The 22420-nt window shown below is 40.6% G+C and overlaps 1 protein-coding gene across 1 annotated transcript; it reads left to right on the forward strand.

Annotated features, from left to right (window-relative positions):
* Positions 1-1088: 1088 nt before the first annotated feature.
* On the forward strand, positions 1089-8261 carry fam83d (family with sequence similarity 83 member D). The gene is made up of 4 exons (XM_063911962.1): positions 1089-2795; positions 4814-4981; positions 5688-5812; positions 6741-8261. Exons 1-4 carry the CDS (start codon positions 2313-2315, stop codon positions 7600-7602), a joined length of 1638 nt encoding a protein of 545 aa, XP_063768032.1. The 5' UTR covers positions 1089-2312; the 3' UTR covers positions 7603-8261.
* The last annotated feature ends 14159 nt before the right edge of the window (positions 8262-22420 follow it).

Raw genomic sequence — 22420 nt, forward strand, 5'->3', positions numbered from 1 at the left:
ACTGGAAATCCAATGACCAATGTTAGTTAATGTCTCGTTTTGAGGAATAGGGTTACTCGGCTGTGACCCTCGTGACCTTGTTGGCCTTCTTTGCGTAAAAGCGCTGCCAGGAAAAGCTCAGAGCGCCAAAACCAGTTTGGAGTAAGGGTTTAAAAAAACAGTTAGCTAAAGAATAACTATGGTAAACTATTTTTTAAGCATGTTGAGAAAACATATCTACAAGTAATTTCAAAAAGAGAAGTGGACTAGTGCAGCAATAGCACACATTATTAAGTGTGATACTTAAAAGTAAATGAATACAGGTTATTGTGGGAAGATGACAAGCCTGGTATAAATATCATAGTAATATTATGGATAAATACTATGTGTGTATTTGTACGCTTGGCTACATGTGTAACAGGTAGGGGGACTACACAGTTAGAGGCCTAGGGCAAGTGCAACACAATTACAACATCCTTAATGCCTTATGTAAATATGGACTTATAGGGCTACTACAACAGGCGTCCATTATTAAGGAAACAAGGATTTGCTCTTCCCTCCCAGTTTGTCCTGACTGGGTTCAGACGTTGCCTGTAGCTGTGTACAGTCAGGACAAACAAAGATTTTCTAACGGGAGGATGAATCACTCTATGGTAAAAAGGTGAGATGTTTAGTATGCGTGAACTGGTGTCGTACTAATAGGACTAAAATAAATCTTGCTAAGATATGAAAATGTCTCGATACAGTTTTACTTTTGTAGCACACATATGCTTGTACTATGTTGACAGAGTGATGAAAAGGATCCCAGCAGTCATGGCTCAATACAATATATATATTTTACTTATTAGCACACAGTCTTTGTATTATATTGTGTACTTTGGGGGAGTGAGTGTGTGTATTCCTCTGGTTTTGTTGGCACTATCTCCTGTATTGCAGGCTTCTGTCCCCGTAGGCTTATGCACAGCAGGACATTATCCTTTCTGAATACTGATTAGAGGGTGCCAAGACAGAATGCTTTCCTCTTGATTATCTTTTAACTATAAAAAATAACATGCTGGTTTGTTTAGGATTTTAGGTGTATCATCATTATCTACATTTACATTTTATGGAATTCTATTTAGCTATTCAGGTTTGGATGTAGACAAAGTTGTTTGCAAATCATAGACCTTTTTTATTGTAGTTTGTAGTCAATTTAAGTTCATGCACAGCATCCACTACCAGTAGATACTGTTGCTATGGTTACCCACAGTTTTTGCACCTTACGCACTGGTTTACAAAGGAAGTATGTCATCCTAACGTGCACTTTCTTTGACCTTGATATAGCTGAATATTATCAAGAAAAATCAAGAGAAGTCTGTAAAGATATTTTGACTTTTAGAGCGCTGCTCTGTTCACTCTTTCAGTTTGCTCTCACATGCATAATTTAATGTTAGCGTTTCTTTATGTTCACATATTTATTATGCATTGCTGGAGGGAGCCTCTTACATTCTATTTTCTATTGACTGCTTCTCTGTAATTGATGTGCTTTTGACAATAAAGAACTTCCTTACTATGATAGACGACAGCCAGGTAGGCAGATGGGGACATTTCCCCCCATCTGTTTGAGTATCTAATTTCCCCTAAAGTAAAAAGAGAAGTGTAGGAATACTCTGTTACAAGTAAAGGTCCTGCATTCAAAAGTAAAGGTACAAAAGTATTGGCATCAAAATATACCTAAAGTACCAAAAGTAAAAGTACTAATTCTGCAGATTGGTCAATCTCAAAATAATATCTCTGATATGTTTTATAATTATTGATCATTAAAGTGTTCTCAAAGCCGGTAAAGGTGCAGCTAGTTTAAATGACTTTGTATACTGCAGGGTAGCTTGTGAATTTACTCCAGGTTGGACTAAAGTCTGATTTAAGTGTTGATTATATTTCACATCATTAAACAAAATCTGCAAAGTATGAATGTTATGGAGTAAAAATACACAATTAACCTCTGAATTGTAGTGGTGTAGAAGTACTAAGTAGTAATGTATGTGGTTGTCGGGAAAAGCGTCAGAGTGAGACCTCTTTGCTCCCCGCTGCTCTGTGCAGTGTAACCAGATCAGGGCAGAGCAGAGGGCCGGACAGGAGGCTTGTTTGCCTCCAAACGAGCCAATGAGACCAGCTTTACATTAGACTGACAGTCCGTCTCAGCGAGCCCGGAGACGCCAATCTGGTCTGACAACTTCCAGACAGCCAATACGGAGAGGAACGGAGGGAACAAATCGAAATACGAATCTGGCTTCCTGTAAGGTTTGAAAACGTTACCTGTCACCTGTGCGTTTAGAGGAGAAAGGGGAACAATAATGGCGATGTCGCAGTGCCTGGAAGACTCACCTCTCCGGTTAGGGACCAAGCACACCGGGGGTGACGACCTGAAGCTGCAGGAGCTGTACAACGAGAGGCACCGGCTGGCTCTGGAGGAGCTGCTGTCGGGAGGGTTAGACAACTTTCTGGAGTTCCTCAGAAAAGAGAGGATCCCCAACTTTCTGTCGGACGATGAGATGCAGCGGATCCGCAGCGCTGCTGTTCCCCCTCCGCGGTGTGTGTCCTTCCTCGGGGAGGAGCAGGCCTCGGAGCTCAGCAGCTCCCTGGACTGTTCCTCCGTCACGTATTTCCCCGAGGTGTCGGACGTTGAGCCACCGGTGCTGGAGCTCGGCTGGCCGGGCTTCACCGCAGGCTCGTACCGGGGAGTGACGCGGGCGGTGGCGCACTTCCAGCCCAGCTACGGGGAGAGCATCTACAGCTGCAAGGAGGCAGCCAGGCGGATGATTCAAAGTGCCAGAGAGGTATGCACAAAAACGTATTAAAAGCACAGCTGCAGCATTAAAACATCTTATTTCCACTTTTAAAGTTTCCTTTAGAAATATCCTTCAAGTCCTGATATTCTCGGAGGAAGATGCTGTTCAATATGAAGTTGTACTCATGTTTGTTTTCTACTCCCCTGATGGTATTTATTAGGCCTTATTAATTACAGTGAGGAAAGCATGGTCTGTGGTATCATCCTAAAACAGGGTTATTGTTTTAATATTTGCTACATTAAAACATCAAATGCCCCCTATCACAAAATGAGTGAGTCTATAGTCACTTTTTAAACTTTTTTGGAGGGAAAATCAAGTTTCTAAATCTTCATTGTGTACGATAATTGCCAGAGAGGTTTGAAAAAAGCACAGCTGCACCCTTTTAGAAACAATCTCATAATCAATTTTTTAAATTCTTGATTTGACAACTGATCATATTATCTCCTTTAGAAAAATCCTGCATGTACATGAGGGAACATGCTGTGCTCTATCCAGTTATAGTCATTTTTGTATTTGATACTCCCCCCATACTTATATTAGCAGTTCTTAATGGTATATTAGGCCTAATTGCTTTTTGGTATCATCCTAAAACAGGGTTGTTATGTGTCAAATTCAAGTATAAAACGCCCCCCGCTGTCACAAAATCAGTGAGTTTGTAGTCGCTTATTAAACTTGTTTTGGATGGAAAATCAAGTTTCTAAATCTTCTTTGTGTTATCCTTAAAATACAAGCCAGATTGTCCCCACAGAGTTCCCTTGATCAGTGAGTGGATTTGGAAGGTTTTTTGAAGTGTTGATCAGACGGAAAGCAATGAACACAAAACAACTGGCCATGAATATTCATGGTGACGCTACCTGACGGGAGCTGTCAGTCCGGCATGGTTTTAGAAAAGAAAAAAAGCATTCCTTTATGAGGGAGTGTGTGTGCAGCACCTCAGGCCTGTGGAGGGCCTGCGTGCCAGATGTGTCTCGACTTGCTGTGCTCACTGCTATCAAAGTTTGCATTCCCTCTTCATTAAGAGCAATTAAAATGCTGGTTTCCTTCTCTGGTTTGTGGCTGAAAGGATGGTGTGCTGGCAGACAGTTGAAACCAGGGCTGCAGTTAGAGATTACTCCCATTGTAGAGAAATTGGATGATTATTTCCTCCAACATTTAAATAATAAAATGTCAGAGAAAAGGGAAAATGTTAGGTGTTTCCCAAAGCCCAAGTTGACATCCTCAAATGTCTTTCTATCACCCACAACACTTACATTTACAAAGTCATAGAGAAATAAGGAAACTGGAAAATATTCACATTTAAGAGGCTAGAATAAAAAACTAATAAAATGTACTCAAATTGATTAAATGATGATCAGAAACTGAGGCAATTAATAGTAAGAACTTATCGATTTACCTTTGCAAATATTCTCGTCCAGGTTTAACTGTTGTCTGTCCTTTAGTAATGTTAAACTGCTCACTGCACACAGGATTTGTTAAACAACGAGGCAGCTGAAGAAGACAGTCTGCTCCTGAATTTCACAAAAATGTAACCGTGTTTTTTTTTACACATTCCCTTAAAATAAGCAGCTATCATCCAAAAAAGGTCCAAGCTGCATGTGGAGAACACACCGTTTAAAGCAATAAATCTGAGCTATGTAAACATCCATGTCTAATCCTCGACACAAAACCTTTACCACACTGTGTGAAATTCCTCTCATCCTTGCTGAAAAGAGAAATTCCGTTTGAACCTGAGCTTGGGGAGAACAGAGGCGAAATACTTGTCTCCTGCATGAAAGTATAACTTGTTTGCTGACCAAGCGTTACCGCCAATCGCCATGGTAACAGACCACAGTCAATAGAAAGCTCATCAGCACAAACATTAGGTGACAGATTCACGGCTCTGTTTGAATAAGGCCTTGATCATTTCACAATAATTTAAAAAAACACACGGTCATGTGCGGAGTGCGCCGCTGCTGCAGCTCCTAAAAGGAAGTCTATTATATTACCTCTGTAATTTTCCACTGCAGGTGATTGCCATAGTTACAGACTCCCTGACAGACCTGGATATCTTTAAGGATCTTCAGGAGGCTTGCACACAACGCAAAGTCCCCGTCTACATCCTGCTCGACCAATCGTGTGCTCCGGCTTTCCTCAAGATGTGCATAAACGTCAACGTTCGCCTGGATGACATTCGGGTATGTGGTTGGTTCAGTTAAGCTGGGTGTGGCTCTGTGTGCACAATAATAATATCAAGATGGCATCAGATTTAAAATGTGTCCCGCAATGACTGAGCCCTGAGGTCTTCTTCAGCTGGCTTTTTCAAAACTCCCCCCAAAATAAAATGGGTGAAGCAGCTTCACCCTTTTAAATAAGTCTATTAATCTTAATTTATATATTTATGTTGCTTTACTTTAGTTTTATTAGCAACATCCCTTTTTAAATTGCTCCTATTCTTATTTTTTTAAATAGTTTTTATTTATTCTATACGTTTTTATAAATAATAAGAATAATCTTTTTTATTATTATGAATATTATTTTCTTTTTATTATTGTTTTATTTATTTATTATTTTATAGTTCTATAAGTGACATCCCCTTTTTAAATTGCTCTTTTAATTTCTATCATTTATTTTATTATTATGTTTATTTATTTATTTTAATATTATATTGTATTTATTCGTTAGCCTTATACGTTCCTTTATTTTACAGGGAGGGATCATTATCTATGTTGTTGTGTTTATTTGTATTATCATAGCTTTTAGTGCTTTTACTTGCCATGTTGTTAAAGCACTTTGAGCTAAAAAATACTATACAAATAAATCTTCAATATTGAATATGACTGGGTGTGTCTGCACTAATTTATCCCTTTGTTCTTCCTCTCTTTTTTCTTGTAATCCGATCAGCAAATGAAAGTGCGAACCATAACTGGTACAACTTACTACATGCGATCAGGAGCCAGGATTACCGGGGAGGTTCATGAGAGGTTCATGCTGATTGACGGAAACCGCGTGGCTACGGGCTCCTACAGGTAACGGCCTGCTAAGCATTTAATCTACAGCAAAAATGCTTAAGCTGTCTATCGTGCAGCGGGGATATGCCTATAACCTCCAAATTTACCAGAAAGTTACGTAATACGATTTTACTGTTGATGCATTATAATCTGCTTATAGAGCTGTATAATACAAATCTGAAATGAGTGTTTAAAAATGTTCATAATGCTTATAAGTCAGCTTTCATGCAAACAAGTCTATGGACTAGAAATATGGAGATAGCATGCTTTTCTGTTCTTTCATGTCAGTGTATTTTAATATATTTGTGAAATGTACATTTGGGTTTTGCAGCCCTCGTTCACTTGGCTTCATAAAGGTAATCATAACACATTTTGAATCCTAATATCATCATAGTATCATAAAACTTGCAGGCCACTCATTGACCCTGCTGCCCTTGTGATTACAGTGAATTATAATCCCCATAGTTTTTATACTTCAAAATCATTTTATAAAGCATTATCCGTTCCTGAGGTACAGGCAACTTGTTATATATTGTAAGCTGGTTACAAGACACCTAAAGTAAAGTGAGACTAACAGCAGCTATAATGATAATTGACCTAATAAGTCATTATGAAAGCTTTGTAATGCGTTATGATAACTGTCATATTGCATTATGAATCCTTAAAGGTGGTTTAACTATAATTATAACGCCTATAATCAGATTAACACATGGTTCCTGCAGCTACTTAAAACAGGTCTTTATTCAAAGGGCATTAGATTTAGTACAATAATGTCTTAAATCAATCTTTCAAAAGGCTGAAAAATGCAAAGCTACGAGAAGGATTTCAATGTGTTCTTTAGGTATTTATTTTAATGCATGAAAGATATGAGCTTCATGGAAAGCATAACCCATCTACGGTTGATTATTTTGTAGCTGTTGTAATGCCAACATGTTTTTATATCCAGGTTCAACTGGACCGACGGGAAACTGAACAGCAGCAACCTGATCGAGCTCTCTGGCCAGGTCACAGAGAAATTTGACGAGGAGTTTCGCATCCTCTACGCCCAGTCTCAACCTGTGAACACTCGAGGACCTCCGAGTGTCCGGAACAGCGGTATCTACGAGCATCTCCTCATCAAAAACCTGGTGGCCTCCTCCCCTCACCTGGCCAGAGAGAGGCTTTCAAAGTCAGCTTGTCTCACCAGCACACCGAGCCGCCAACACTTAAATCTATCTGTCCAGCCGCTGTGTGAAGCCTCGACTCCAGATCACCACAAAAGCAACCCGGTGTCCGACCCCTCCACTTCAGATGAGGACTGGGAGGAGCAGAAGCACAGCCAGGAGGAGATCCTGGCAGGAAGCACAACTCAGCAGTTATCTGCTGATCAGCTCACAGAGAAAGAACCAGCGACCTGCATCACCTGCCACGCCTCCACACAGACCAGCCTGTCAGTGACGGACTGCGACACCCAGACTGACCTACAGCTCATGCACCAAACCCAGGCCGCCTCTCTGTCCGCCTCTCCGTCCGTTCCCAGGCAGAGCTCGCCCAGCCAGGCAGCTGCAGACAGCTCCTTAAAGCGCTGCTTCCACAAGCTGACCGAGGAGCGCCAGCACCACTACTCCAACATCCGCTGCAAGCTGGAGCACATGGTGACCACCCTGTCCCAGAGGCGCGAGCTGGCGGACGTCACCAACATGACTCAGGGGGCTGGAGCTCACAGCCAGCAGAGGGAACAGAAAGACAGCGAGCAGGAACCAAACCCCAGACTGCTTGTTGAAAGTGCGGGCATGGGCACATGGCCAAGAGCCAGATGTGTGCACTAGTTTGTCCTCAGGGTTTTTTAAGATGGAGGGTGGTGAGGGAAGAGCTGTGCCAAGCTTTCTGGAGGATCCTCTGTTTTAAATACAGGGTTTCGGCTTATGCAGTAGTTTATTTTGTAGGTTTTTTAAAGGACTTTATTGTCAAATGCACAGCTACACTGTAGATATGCAAAGAAAAATGTTAGTCACAGGCTCTTCCAACAATGCAACATACTGTACGTATACAGTAGAGAAGACATCAAACAAATACACTAAAAATAAAATAGTGCAAGAGAATGTTGCAAGACTAGTTTGCAGCTATTGCAGGAGAAGCATGCAATTAAAAGAGAATAAGATAAGCTAAAAATAGTGTCAAATGAATGCTGTATAGACTGCTTTGCTCTCTTTTGTCCTCTTCATTTCACGTCCTTTCCACGTCTAAAGCTTAATTTGTGTGATGCTAACGCAGAACTGTAACCAAAGATACAGTGCAATAATACTCTTTTTGTCAGTCTAATTAGTAGTCATTCACACAGGCGATTAACACTGGATAATATCTGCTGTAGTATGAGTGAAAAGTGCTGTTTTGGTTGTTTAATCAGTTGGCTGCTGTTTCTGCTTCTGATCCTGGGAGCTGCTGGCTCTCGCTGCGCTTTGCTAATAAACAAAGTAGTGTTTTGCTAGATGAGTGTTTATTGTCTTTTCTAACATTTCCTACTCATCCACCATTTGTGTCAGCTTAAACTGCAATTAAACCATTGTGAGGAACGTCTCACAGAGAGATGTGTGTAGAAGTTGGAGCACAGCGACCGAGCACCTGTGCTTTATGTACTGCTGTGCCTTCGTGCAATTAGCTGAGAGACGGCATCTGTGATACTGGCACCTCTGCTGATCATGTAGCCAATCACTGTTCCTGTCCAGGGTGGGTTTGGAGAAGAAGCTCCATCACAGATACAAACAAGAGATTAGGATGAATGCTAAATACACTTTACAAACAGTGGATTTTAAAACCATTGATTACATGCTGTTATCTTAGGTGCTTTTATTATTTACGTTCAGCACAGATTCTGTCAATTTGGGCTGCAAGTGTACCAAAACCGAAATATGGAATAAGCGCAATAGTTGGTAGAGACAGAATATCTGAAAATATTCTGAATTAAGTGTTGAAGTTCAGAGAAGAGAAGTCCCTGACTACAAACGGTATTCTACACACTTGAAGAGGCCCTATTATGCTTTATCGGGCGATCCCTTTCCTATAGTGTGTTTTTATATATATTAGTGTGCAGGTAAATGGTCTGCAAAGGGTACAATCCTAAAGTTCCCTCCAGAGGCAGTTTCTCTTTTTCAAATGGCTAGATAGCTATTTTAATGAATCAGTGGGTTAAAGTTTAGTGCAACTATATTATTAATAATCTACTTCATGTGATTCTGTTTCCTGGTTCTACATGTGCAATCTGTGCCGCTGAGCCTGGCACAAGCTGTGTCTCCATCTTCATATCTCACACTGAGGCACAAAGGTCCTGGTGAAAACGCGTCGTAGCTCCGGTGAGACGTGTGCTCTGACTGATCGAGTTATAAATGTATTACTCACTCTGAGCTTTATTGTGAATAATGTTTAACTATATCGAGGAGATTAAGGTGCAACTGCTTATATCAAGATGTACAGTTAGCTTTATTAACAGAGGACAGACCTGTGAGGGGGTTCAGTGCAGGACGGAGAGCAGGAGTCCAAAGGTGAATGAAAGAAGTTATTGGACGGTAAAACGGGATGCTTTGATTATGTTATTCCTCGAAATGAAAAGTTACTTATTATTTTAGCAGTCCAGTAGTTTTAAACTAACTTTTACCCACATTTCGACGTATCGCAGACAAACGAATTGATGATAAAGGACCTAAAAGTGCCTATAATTCATATTACACACACAAAAGTAGTACGTTGTATATGAGTACTTTTAAGTATACATTATTTATTGATAGTTTAGTGAAACACGTGCTTTTTTTGGTCGCTAACACTGGTCGAAAGAAAAGGTATTACATTTCGTTACACTACATGTAGTTTAGTAACATTTGAAGTGTTATTCTTTATATACGCAGTCTATGGTTTGTACTTGGAAGTCAATTCATGACAGCTTCCGTTCAGTTGGATTAATGTGAATTCACAAGTCAACAAAACACAGGTCAAGTTGCTTTTAGACATATATATGCGGAAATGTATACCTGACTGTACTTACAGCTCCACAACATTAATCTGACAATTATTTATTAAATGATACGTTTTTTAGCCATAATGAGAGGATTTTATCGATTTATTAAACAGCCGTTCAGCCTACAGTTAGAAGTGAAAGTAAAAAACACTCATTTCATCGTGGCTAATAATCTGAATCAGAATACCTTTATTCGTCCCACAGAGGGGAGATTTGCATTTGTTACAGCAGGTAAAGATAGCTTAATTATTCATTAGGATACAAGGTGAAAATATTAAAAGGTGGAAGAGTACAGTATATTGCACAGGCTGTAGAGGTGGCACAATATCCATTAATGGACTCTTTGGTTAGTTGTATTTTCACCGTATGGGTGTTAATTTGGTGAAATCTGTTAAATAACTGAAGTTTTACATACTCATGTTTATCGCACATACATCTGTTTACAGTCCACATATTTATATATTATTACTATAAGCAGTATTTCCTTCCACTGTACAGTTTACCGAATCCTGTGTGTCATCCTTTTTAATTGCACTATTTGACTTCCTTATTTCTGTTTATGTCTATATGTCGCACTGTTTATAGGAGCCTGGGACTTTACCTTCCCAACAACTGCTCCACATAAAAAATGAAGCCTTTACATCTTTGAAGATAACCTTTAGATGGTTTTAAAGAGAAATGTACTAAAAGGTCTTAATGAACCATGATTGTCAACACTTACTACAACAAATAATTGCAGTTAACTACAGCTTTACCAAACACAAGTGTAATGAATGTTTCTCATTAACATGCTGCATTGTTACCATGCAGTCTTAACATGGCCTCGAGTTTTAACCGTTACTGTACACGGCAATAAGGTGCGAACAGCCGGCCGCCCTCCTGCAGTGCAAACACATCACAAGCCTCTGCATTCATTATGTGAAATGGTGCAACTAAAGGGAATTGATGCACAAGTAAATACAATGGTGGTGAAATGTGAGAGAAGGGTATTTGCTTTTAATTGGCTGCTGCAAAGAAACCACCATCTGTAATGAAGGAAGCAGTGGGGGATCCACCACAACACCACTGCTGCACATATTACGCTCACTGTTTAAATGAAGAGCTCGCATACTCCACTTCACGTGAGACGATTAAAAAGCTGTATCTGTGATTTACTGTTAAATTGACATTTTGAGTAATTGATGTGGTGCATACAGGGACACAGAAAGAAGTACTATAGAAGTAGGACAGCTATTTAAAAAACTATTTAAAGACCTTTATAACAAATTCACAATATTTACATGTGAAAAAAAGGGGAGAGCTGTGCTGATTCAAAACATGTCATGTGCAACAGGATTTACCATTTTTAGAAAGAACAAGATGTTGTTTGCATGATGTGATGTGCCTTAATGTAATGCATAATGTCTTCCTGGGGTGGATAAAAGTCAGTGGCCGTTTGATTAGAAACACCGGCAGCAAAACAAGACTGTTTATAGAGCCTGTTATTGAGTAGTATTTTATTCCACTCTACAGTATTTCATTTAACATCTTATTCTATTTACAGATATATAGTTCACTTTCCCTGCATTACTTGCACATAAGTCTTTATACACTGTTTCTTCTTGCACTCCTTTTCTTGTTTTCTCCTTGTTTTATGTCTTATATATATATGTATGATTCATTATTCGAGACATAACTACACCGTAGCAACTGTACATATAACAATAAAGCCTTTGAATCTTCAATAAGATCCAAAGTTGTCGATGAAAAGATTATCCAAAAGTATTCAGGTGAGATGACTCTTTATTTGCAATATAACGGATTACGTTACTTTGTATTCAGTTACTGATTACATTTCAAAGTAATGTGACTGTTCCCTGGCTGTAGCACTAGCAGCACTCCGCCACCACAGGGCGCTCTGTCCTCAGCTAAACATTTTCACTGCCTCATTTTTATTCCTTTCCTTTATAATGAACTCTGGAAATACCTTTAATGTATTTCTTAGAATAAAACAGCAACTTATCCGTCTTTTTCACAATAATTTTGATAAATTATCGCAATTTAATAAAAAAATATAGCTATTTGTTATGATCTGTTTCTGAAATAAAGAGTGAAATGTTCTTTTTTAACTTTGCTGTGGACTCACAGTGAGGAGACAAGCAGCCGCCGCCTGATGTCCTCTTCAGGTCACTTGTGTTCCCCAGAGATGTAGTGGTGGAACCTCTCCTGCTGCATGCTGGGTAAAATCCTTGTGGATGTCAGCATGTCTGGCAGAAGGTGTAACGTTATATCCTTCCAAATATTGTGTTCACGCCTAATGCAGTTAGTCAGCACGCATATGCTGTTGTGCATAATGACAAATCGCACCCATGCAGATGTGAGCAACCCCTTTTTTGTGCAGGTGTAAAACCAACAGAGGTTATAGAACAAGCTGAATGTCAAGGGGATGAGAATTTCAAAAACTGTGATTGTCCCGCACACATGCACATTTGTATATGGATACGGCCTTGGAAAATCCTGTGATTTTCAATGTAGATGTCCACTGTTGGTATATGTGTATTCTTGGAAAAATATTGTACTCAAGAACTGTTTCTAATGCTGTTGGGATGGTTGGGACATGCTCTGTAGGGGGAATTTACTATTGGTCTTGGGGTGGTTTTATTTTCCTCTTGTATCTTTTGTATGGTGTGTTTATTGTGAGTGTAAGTGTAAGGTATTGATTTAAGGTAAGTTCTCCTTTTCTATAACCCAGAACAATTTGAACAACAGCTACCTTCCACTATTTTAATGTATATATTAATCAATGTCTATGTTTCTGTAGTTTATGTCTTTATACTTCTGTTGCTTAGGGAAACTGTCTACTGTGTATTACAATGTTCCTTATGTTGTGTATTATTAAGACACTCCAAATATATATGTCCTTTCTTCTGTAAATACGTTTATATATGCTGTTTATGTTTTATCAGATTTGTATCTTATTCTAAATAATTATGTGTGTAATGCTTAACAAGATGCTGCTGTGACAAAATATTTTCCCCCAATGTGGGATGGATACAGTATGTATTTGATCAATCTTACTATAATCAACCTGAAATGAGCTACAAACTGTATCTGCTACGATTTATGTATTGTGTTTTGTCCCTGCTAAATGAACAATAAGGTAAATAAATGAACAGCCCCTCGGAGTCCCACAGGACACAATAGATCAGGATAATTCAAACAGACAGCACTCGTCAAACAATTGATTATTGGACTGATATCCATGACCGTGCGCGTTTATGTGCTTGGGTGTTAATGGACAGATTGGACTTTTAACGGTGGCCCGATTAATGTGTTATGGCAGTATATAACCAAATAAGCAAAACAAACAAGTGGCGCATTTTGTGTGAAATGTTCGGATTTTGGCTCGGGCTACTAAAAACAGCAGACATCAGGTTTGGCTCCTGACACCGCCTGACAGTCAAAGGGCTCTCCTGGTGCCGAACATAAACCTTTTAATTACTGCAAACATGCTTGATGAGTTTGAAGCTTGATTACTTGGCCTTCATTAGTCAGATTGTGAGCTATAGTGACTCCCAGAGGCGCAATTTTGCATCTAGAAACACTGCCAGCCTCTGTGTTTAGCAATTACATTTACCCTACAGTACACCCAAACAGGTGTGCATGCCCCAAATACACCCCCACACCCCCACACACACACACACACACACACACACACACACACACGTTTGTACACTCACACTTTTTTATTATCACCTGGAACAAGCATGACTGGATGTAGAAATTTCAGGGTGTTTTTTTAATTCTGACTAAAAGAAAACACTGATAAAATGTGCTTAGTGTGCTGAGTCCTACATTGTTGCCTGTCATAATGATTTTGTGTTTGCTGTGCCATCTTGGATTTGTTTTTCCATCGGGGCGGCCGGTGCTTGTCACTACAGCGAGGAGGGAGCGTTCTGCCTCAGGCCTCGACGCGCTGATAACGAATGTTCAGCTCATCGGAAAATAAAGCATGTCTGAATTATGTTGTCAGGAATCTGTCCGTTGTTTGGGTGTGTGAGTCAGACGAGGACGATCAGTTAGCACGGCAGTCAGTCACTTCCTGCGTTTTTATGCTGACGCCAGGCCGCCGTTAGGCTAATGCAGGTGGAAGGTATTGTTGATAGGCTCTTTGTGCTCTATACTGCATGTTGAGCTTTAACACACTGTCCGGCAGCAGCAGCCTTGCTGCTATTTTTAGACGGGTACAGCTGCTCCTTAGCACCCACCCTTAAACCAGCCATTCACCAGAGATTTATGGCATGGGCCCATGAGAAACAGCTGTAGTGTCTTGCCACTTGCTTGTGTAAGGAGTTCAAAATGTGGTTTAATAGGAATTGTATTTAGTTTGTTTATGCCTATACACAACAGCTGACGGCAGTATTAAATGTGGTTATCAGTGAGTGGGATGCCTCACGCAATCCAACGTTTTAAAACCACAAGATTGGAGCGTCCGGTGCTGCAGCAATGAGTCAGGCTCTGGTCACAAACGCCACCTGGGTCCAACACAAGTTCAACACTTGTGGCGAACTGCTCCCCCACAACACCATGTGTCCCTGCATGTTAGCTCAGCATTCTGTACGTGCACATCTGAAAAACAACATTTTAGTTTGTCCCTGACGAAGGTGACGCTGCGTTTGCTCACACGACCCTGGAGAGGACGTAGGAAAGATTCCCGGGACTTTGTGTTTTGTTCAAAACTCAGATGTGCCCTTTTGTTAATAACTGTTCCCCTGATACTGTATCTACAGGGCAGCTCACAGCCTCATCACATGATTACAGTAGTGTAAATTGGCCGGAAGCTTCTATGGAGCTACAGTAGGCCAGAGAAATTGGCCTGGTGGTGGTAACCTTTAGTGTGTGTGTGTGTGTGTGTGTGTGTGTGTGTGTGTGTGTGTGTGTGTGTGTGTTGGGGGTGGTTGCTAAATACGCAGCCCCCACAGCCTCACTGTAGCAGCTCAGCTTAAGTTTAGCTTATCACTGTCAGTTTGTTTTCTCCATTATTCAAAAGGACGCCTTATCAGTCGGGGCGACTCGTATTTAGCCTTCCCCGCTGTGAGCTCCACACAATGATGTTCTACACTGTTCCACATTAGCTCTGGTGTCTATTTCAGCAGCTCTCTATCCATTTATTGATGCATGTCTTCCATTGATCCATGCATTGATTTGCCATGCAATCCATTACCCATCTGTCTGTTTCAGCTGGCTTTTAAATGATCCGTCAGATTGAGCTATTAAGGGGAGTAGTGGTGAAGTCCAAAGGTTGGTGATACATTCAGGGAGAGAGGGGTGCTCTGAGTGTGTGTGTGTGTGTGTGTGTGTGTGTGTGTGTGTGTGTGTGTGTGTGTGCTTGGGGGTTGGGTAAAGGTATTGTCAGGCATTTATAGGTATGCAATAATTTGAAATCGACACAGTTTTGGCTCTCAGTAAAGTATAACTTATCACAGAGTAAGATGATTGAGTCTTATGGTAGAACACAACACTTGTAGGGTGAGATAATGAACACTTTCTTGGCAATAACCAGAATGCTTTTTCTTGTTTGGTATCCTCGCTTAATATTCTTTTGTTCTCTGTGTTTAACATTTGTGAAGATTGCTTCTTTCGTTAAATAAGACAAATTGTCAAAGCTGAAAAAAAGATGTGCCTTGGTATTTGTATCAAAGCCCACGTATTGTGTTGGCATGAGAATCAAATATTTTAAAATGGCAACTAGCCTCAGATATAAGTTGATTGTGATTTTCCTGTTAATAATTAATTTTAGAGGGAGGTTTTATATTACAACTGCATTCTTGCTGAGAGACATTAGATTATTATAGGGATTTTAAGATTGACACCACTCTCTTGTATGTGTGTTAAGTATTATGAAACTGCAAAGAAACAGTTAGCTTAGCTTGGGTTAGTATGGGGCAAATATGGGGAAACAGCTAGCTTAGTTTGGTCCAAAATTGAAAAATATAATTACCGACCCTTAAACACATTATTTAACATATTATAGTTTGTTCTTTTAATCTGTACACAAGTTGATAAATGTAAACATCAGTTTGTAGTTTAAAAGGATGCTGCATGCTGAAATTAGTTTGTGGCTAAGCAGATTGAGTTAGCTAAAGCTAAGCTAATTATCTCATAGCTTCATACTGAACAGGCAGACATGAGAGAACAATAAAGGTGTCGTGGCTATTTCTATATTTTAAATAGTCCTCTATGGTATAAAGGAATTCTACAGACCTGAAACTTATGAAAACGTTCAGATATCAATTGGATAAACTACTAAAATGCTTGGTCATCAAGCTAAAATCAGTCTGTTTGTCTTGGTTTACGAAAAAGTTGACATTTTCAAGGTTTTTACCTGACAACAGCAATATTTAGGAAAAGCACTTCCTTTATGTATTCTAGCTTTAAGTTTTTAGGAATTTATTTCACAGTGGGGGTTTTTTTTGGACAGAAACGTAGGCTGAAATGTTTGATGTTTTGTACTTTTCTGAATTATCCAGGTTTTCCAGGGTAACGCTTTAATCTTCCTGTGAGGACACACTTTGAGGAAACAAAGAAAATGCCACCAGCCAAACATAGATGTGGGGGGCTAAGATGTGGGGGATTCCAGATTGAGATGCAAGATGGATTCATATATATTCATGAATTCAGTCAGAAAAGTCAAACGGAAGCAGTATGATAATCTCGCAGTAATTGCATTTTTCCCTCCAACTGTTTTTGGCAGACTCGAGCGCCACATCCATAGAAGTGCGACGGGGAGAGCAGGAGTGTTACGGCGGTGAACAGTGGATACACTTTGACCCCGTACCGAAGGCCGGTCAATCCACCGCGGGGTCAAGTGGTGGTTATGCCAAATCCATCGGATTCATGGGTAATGGGATGGCTATCATTACTCTTTAGCTAGTCAATTATATGTTTAATTAAGCAAGTGAGACATCAGATAATTGAACTATTGACTGGTCTTTCCGAGTCACATTTGTCTTCTGATTCAGGGAGGGGGGAAACGCGGAAATCATATCACATTTGTTCGGAGGCATTGTGATGATCCAGTCCTTTTTTTTTTTCTTTCTAGACAGATGTCCTGACCTCTGACAGAATAACTTTTTCTGGTTTAATTTTTTGACAGTGCATTCTTTCTCTGCCTCAGGAAATGCCCCCACAAAAAAAACATCCAAAGGACCATATTTCAAACTATCAAGCTGTTTTTTTTTTCATACATGTCAGTCTGCTGGATACATGTCAGCAGCCGTCGGAAAAGTGCTGACATCGCTGCCCTCCTGTCCGGCAGCCCCGCTCCCTCTGTGTGAACTTGGATTTAGCTCAAGGGTATAGCCACCCTGCTAATGTGATGTAGCTCCGAGAAGGAAACAAATTGGCCTGACGTCTCATACACTGCCTTGTCTTGATTGTGTGATGGCTTCTACTGCTAATGTGTTACGATGGGTAAACCTGCACGGGGAGGGAGACAGGTTTTGTGTGTGTGTTCGAGAGAGAGAGAGAGAGAGAGAGAAAGAGAGCGAGGGAGGGAGGGAGGGAGGGAGGGAGGGAGGGAGGGAAGGGAGGGAAGGGAGGGAGGGAGGATGGGGGAAGGGCTTCAGTCTGCAAGATCAGCACAAGTGGAATTGCATTGATTCAGTTAACTGCAGAGTTGGAGCGTGATGTGGAATTCTGTTTATCAAGGGTGGAGTTTACACGATAGGCTCCATTTTGATCTTATTTTCTACATCGCATTCATAATCAGACCCTGCTCCCTTTTTTACCTTCAGCCATAAGATGTTAGCTCATCTTTAATAAACAAAGCTGAGCCCCACCTTGAGTTACACATGCTTTAATAAGATGAGCACATGTGTGTTTAGTTTTTTTTACTAAATGACTGTCTTGATGTAAATGGCAACACATTGTTTTCTTGCCAGTGTTTTTTGCAGCAAATTCATCAAACAGGAAATGCTTGCACAGCTCATGTTTCAATACTGGCAGATACACACTGTAAACAACATTATAATCCGCATTAATCTACAAGATATGATGCAAACATTTGACATCGTGTTCTGTAAATCACCAGGAAATATGCCGCATATTCCGGGTAAATACTGACTTGTGTTGTTATACTCAAACGGAAGCCGATGGCCCAGAAACGACATCTGCTGAATCTCCAGAAAAAAATGCTAAATAAACCTCAAACATTGTACTAATTATAGGGAATAGATTGCTGCTTTCTAATTGGCTGCTTCTTATTAATAGGGGGTGTTTGAAAATACACAGACAATACTGTAGGCTATTGTCAGACAAAAGATTGTGAATTTATTAGACTGAATGTAAAAATATAGAAAGCTTATTCTGAAAAGGACTCAATCTGTTTTACATCAGATGAGATTGGCCAATATACTTTTACAACGTGCAGTCTGTCCATGTTTTTTGCTTTCAGAGAGAGGATGCACGTATTGTAAATTAACGAGGCTCCCTCTAAAACATGCATTTAAAAACGTGCATGTTGCAGATGTATATTTTATTTCCTCCTTTACCTCTCCTCCCTTCTCTTTCCTCTCCTCCGTCTAGCTGTAGGGAATTTGTCTCCAAGGGTTTATCATGACTGCCTCATATTTCCCCCCACCACCCCAGTTTGTCATTTTGCTGATCCAGACGCTTTTCCATATTTCAGTATTCTTATCATCCGCTGGCAGTAAGATGATCCATTTCACTTATTTCTTAGAAGTGTGACTGTAGCCTAAGTCAATATCTGCAGAATGAATTCAGTGAATCACCGAGGAGGGGCAGCTAGTTAGCGGCCGCAGAGGTGTTGGTTTTGGTGGTGGTACTGGTGGCGCAGCACTGTTTTTTTTTATACAGAGTCAGCAAGGGTAAAATGTCAAGCATTTCTTAGGGAAGCGGCTCCATAGGATTCCATTTGAAGCTTTAATCTTAATTGAGAGCATCGCACATTGATATTCCATAGGCCTCTTTGCCCTTCGCCTCTCAGCTACTTTCATTTAGAGGACAGCCGTACTGCACTAGAGCATGGGGATTGCTTTGTCAGACAGCCAAGAGGCCAAAGGCAAGGTCAACTCCCTTTGTAACGGTGGCTCACTATGGAGTGAAAGGCATCCCCTCTTTGATGCTGTCAGTACTTTTGTGAAACATTTCCGACTCTTCCTGAAGTGACGCCGGGTCTATTTTGACCTTATTTTGGGAATTGATATTGCAGATAACACATTTTTTAGTGCATCATATCAGGTACGCACCTTCACAGATTTCTGACTTGTGGATGTAAACACACTCTCCCCCACAGCTCAAGGCCAAACAAAATGATGATTTAATGCAATGTGGAGTAAAAGAAGACATTTGCATATTTAGCAGTCAGAGAGAGTTCATTTAGGCAGCCGCGGATATTATTCAATTATGCTTGAGATTATCTGAAGTAATCGTTTGATCCTGAGTGCCGACTGCTCACAGTGGAAAAATGTGTGCCTCCAAAATGTGGCGTTGCGGAGCTGACAATGGGTGCAGTAGCGTCCCCTAATCCTCAAACAAAGGGGAAGGACTAACTGGCCCGGCAGATGCAGCGATAAGGCCCATGTCATCAAGTAAGGTGAGGAGTGGAGGAAGGTGCGGGACGGCAACGCTCTCGCCGCTCCTGTGGGAAGAGTCGTCATGCCACCTTTCCAGAGGTGATGAAAACAGATGGAAATAAAGACACACACACACACACACACACACACACACACACACACACACACACACACACACACACACACACACACACACACACACACACACACACACACACACACACACACACACACACACAGAAACCGTTTACAGATGAGTGCACAGCCCCTATCCGTGGGACTGAGGACCGAGCTCGCCTCCATTTCTCATGCTCCTTCCTCGGCCCGCTGCTGACACAGATATACTGTAAAGAGATAGCGGCACAGATAGGTATGCATGTGCATGTCAAAGTAGCCCCCGGGGGTAAGCCGCTCGGAAAACACAGGGAGTGAAGGGATAACATGGGATCCACCTGCCACACTTTCCTCATTAATCTCAAACATTTATGTGACACTATTTGGGAACTACGGCTCGAGATAACAAGTCTTTGCAGCAAACACAAGTGTTTCTTCTCCTGGTCAAACAATGAATCGGGATTAAGGGATTAGTCCTTCAAAGATGTGTTTTACTAGCACATATGAATAACAGGTTTCCTATGAACGGGGCTGTGGCTTCTGACAGATTTATCAGCTGATCGTGGCTTGATAAAGCTTCAGAGAGTCTGCTCCTATTTCAAAGTCTCCTCCTCGGGTTCTGTGGGAAAGCCCGACGCTCCTGCTTTCCACTACTTCCACCGATCAACCACAACAGCAGCATTTACTAAACACCTCTGCTGCCTCAGACGAATCTACGCAGTTAGACTCCAGATCTATTCAGACAACAAAGGAGCTGAACTCCTCAGCGGGACATTGGGAAAGAATCATTAAAGAGAGGGTTCACAGACACTATCGCACGGATCAATTAAATCTATTGTAGCCGGGCAGTGATACTCTTTCCAATAACCTCCTTTCTAACTTTAAGTAGGACATTAGAGGATTGTGGAAAATGTTTTTTTTTTAGAACAGCCCTTAAAGTCAAAGGTTGCTGTTTTACAACATTATCTAATTTAGCAATACATTACACAATCAGGGTCTCAGAATGGCCATTTAGTCATATGGATGCTAGTAAAATAAAGTAGATTGCTTTTTTTTTCCGGAAAGAGGATGCGCAGGGTCCACACATGAGTCAAAGCTGTTCCTCTCCGCGGGATTTAAATATAGACCATGCTCACCATTACTGCTGTCACTCACAGACTTATGGTGACCTTTTGACCTCGCTTCAAGTCTCTTTTGTACAAAAGAGACTTGAAGCTGACACGAACACTCTGAAATGTTTTTCACCAAAGCAGCCAAACCGAGGCAGAGACGCATTTGAAGCCTCAATGTTATCAGTTTGATAGTTTTGTTTTCCACTCATATGTCAGATTGTGTCTGAGGTTTCATCAGAAGACGGGAGGCAGGCAGATGGGGGGTTCCCACAACAATTGGACAGTTTGTGCTGCAGACCAATGCTCAACCACGTGTGGGCGGTGTGTTACTTCACACTGTTCACTTTCTTTTCTCAGACAATAGCCTGCTTTTTTGCAGTTTTACATAGGGGAAATCAAACCAAGTTACTTTTAGATTTTTGTAGACTATAACGACTTGTGAATAATCAGCTGTGACTCATGATATTAAAATAATACAGTATGAAGCAATCCAGCACTAGATTCTCACTTTTTTAAAGTAGCTTCGATCAATGATTTGGCACTGTGGTGAAAACTGTAATATTTCAACAGATATTAAACGGAATTACATTTTGTACAGATATTAATGATCCTCAGAGGAACTACTGACGTTGGTGATTTTGTGAATGTTCCTCTTCTCCCTGCCACCATGAGGTTGATATTTGTAGTTTTGAATGAAATGTTTTAAAGTTTAAAGGATGGATTGCCATGTGACATTGTCCTCCTCAGGATGAAGTGTTAGTTAAACAAAGACAATCATTGCAGTAAACATGTGAAAAGTAAACAACTTTACAGTTTACCATATTGCACTTGTTATTATTACACCTCAGTAACTATATTCTATTCTGACTGTCTGTATGTTTAAATCTGTGTGTACTACCATGTTATATGTTGTGTGTCAACTTTTACTTGCACATTTGGAGTATGGGGAAACGTAATTTCAATCATCTGTGTAATTACTTGTACTAATTGCATGGTCTGATCGACAATAAAGTTCATTCATTCATTCATTCACATGTGAACATTGTCATTACTAGCATAATAGCATGTTAGCATTCAACTCATAGCACCTCAAGGCTGTGCCTTACACCCTAACAGATTCACCGCATGGCTGAATACACCTCTTGTTGTATGGAACACATGGTGTTGATATACAAAGCCTTGTTGACTAGGGTTTAAAGACTAAGATCATTTTCATCCTACTTTGAAAACCCTTCCCAGCTCTATGAAGCGTTTCAGAATCTTTAAGCTCATTGTTTTTATGTTTAACGCATAGACTTACAGCCTTACTTTTACTGCGTTGGTTCAGTCTTGCTGCTCTCAGCTTTTTTCAAGATGAAAAGCTCTGAATAAACAACGGCAGACACACTGTGATAATTAGTGAGCTCTACAGGGGCTGGGAAGAAGATTCCTTTCAACCTTTGGGCGAGCTAGCTAGCCGTTTCCTCCTGTTTCCAGTCTTTTGGCTAAGCTAAGCAAACTGGCTGCTGCTGGTCGGTTCCCTAAACACAACGCTACATCTTTTGGGCTTTTATCCAAACCAACTCACAGTCACTGCATTCAAATAAAGAAGGTACAATCCTTAAAAAGTTAAAGATATTGATTTTATTTTAAGGTTTAGTCCTAACAGAGGAGTTTTCAGTCTGCAACCAAAGATGTGTAGATTTTCTGCTGTGCTGATGTCAATGAGGAGCCACAGTGTGGAGCCAGGAGAGCTAAAAGTAATTACCAAAAGGCACAATTACTCCTTTGAAAGGTAATAAAATGTCAGTGTTGTGTTTCCAGTTGGTTTCTGATCCTCCTGCCAAATAAACAGTTT

The sequence above is a fragment of the Eleginops maclovinus genome, chromosome 20 (genome assembly GCF_036324505.1).
Source record: "Eleginops maclovinus isolate JMC-PN-2008 ecotype Puerto Natales chromosome 20, JC_Emac_rtc_rv5, whole genome shotgun sequence".
Taxonomy (NCBI): Eukaryota; Metazoa; Chordata; class Actinopteri; order Perciformes; family Eleginopidae; genus Eleginops; species Eleginops maclovinus.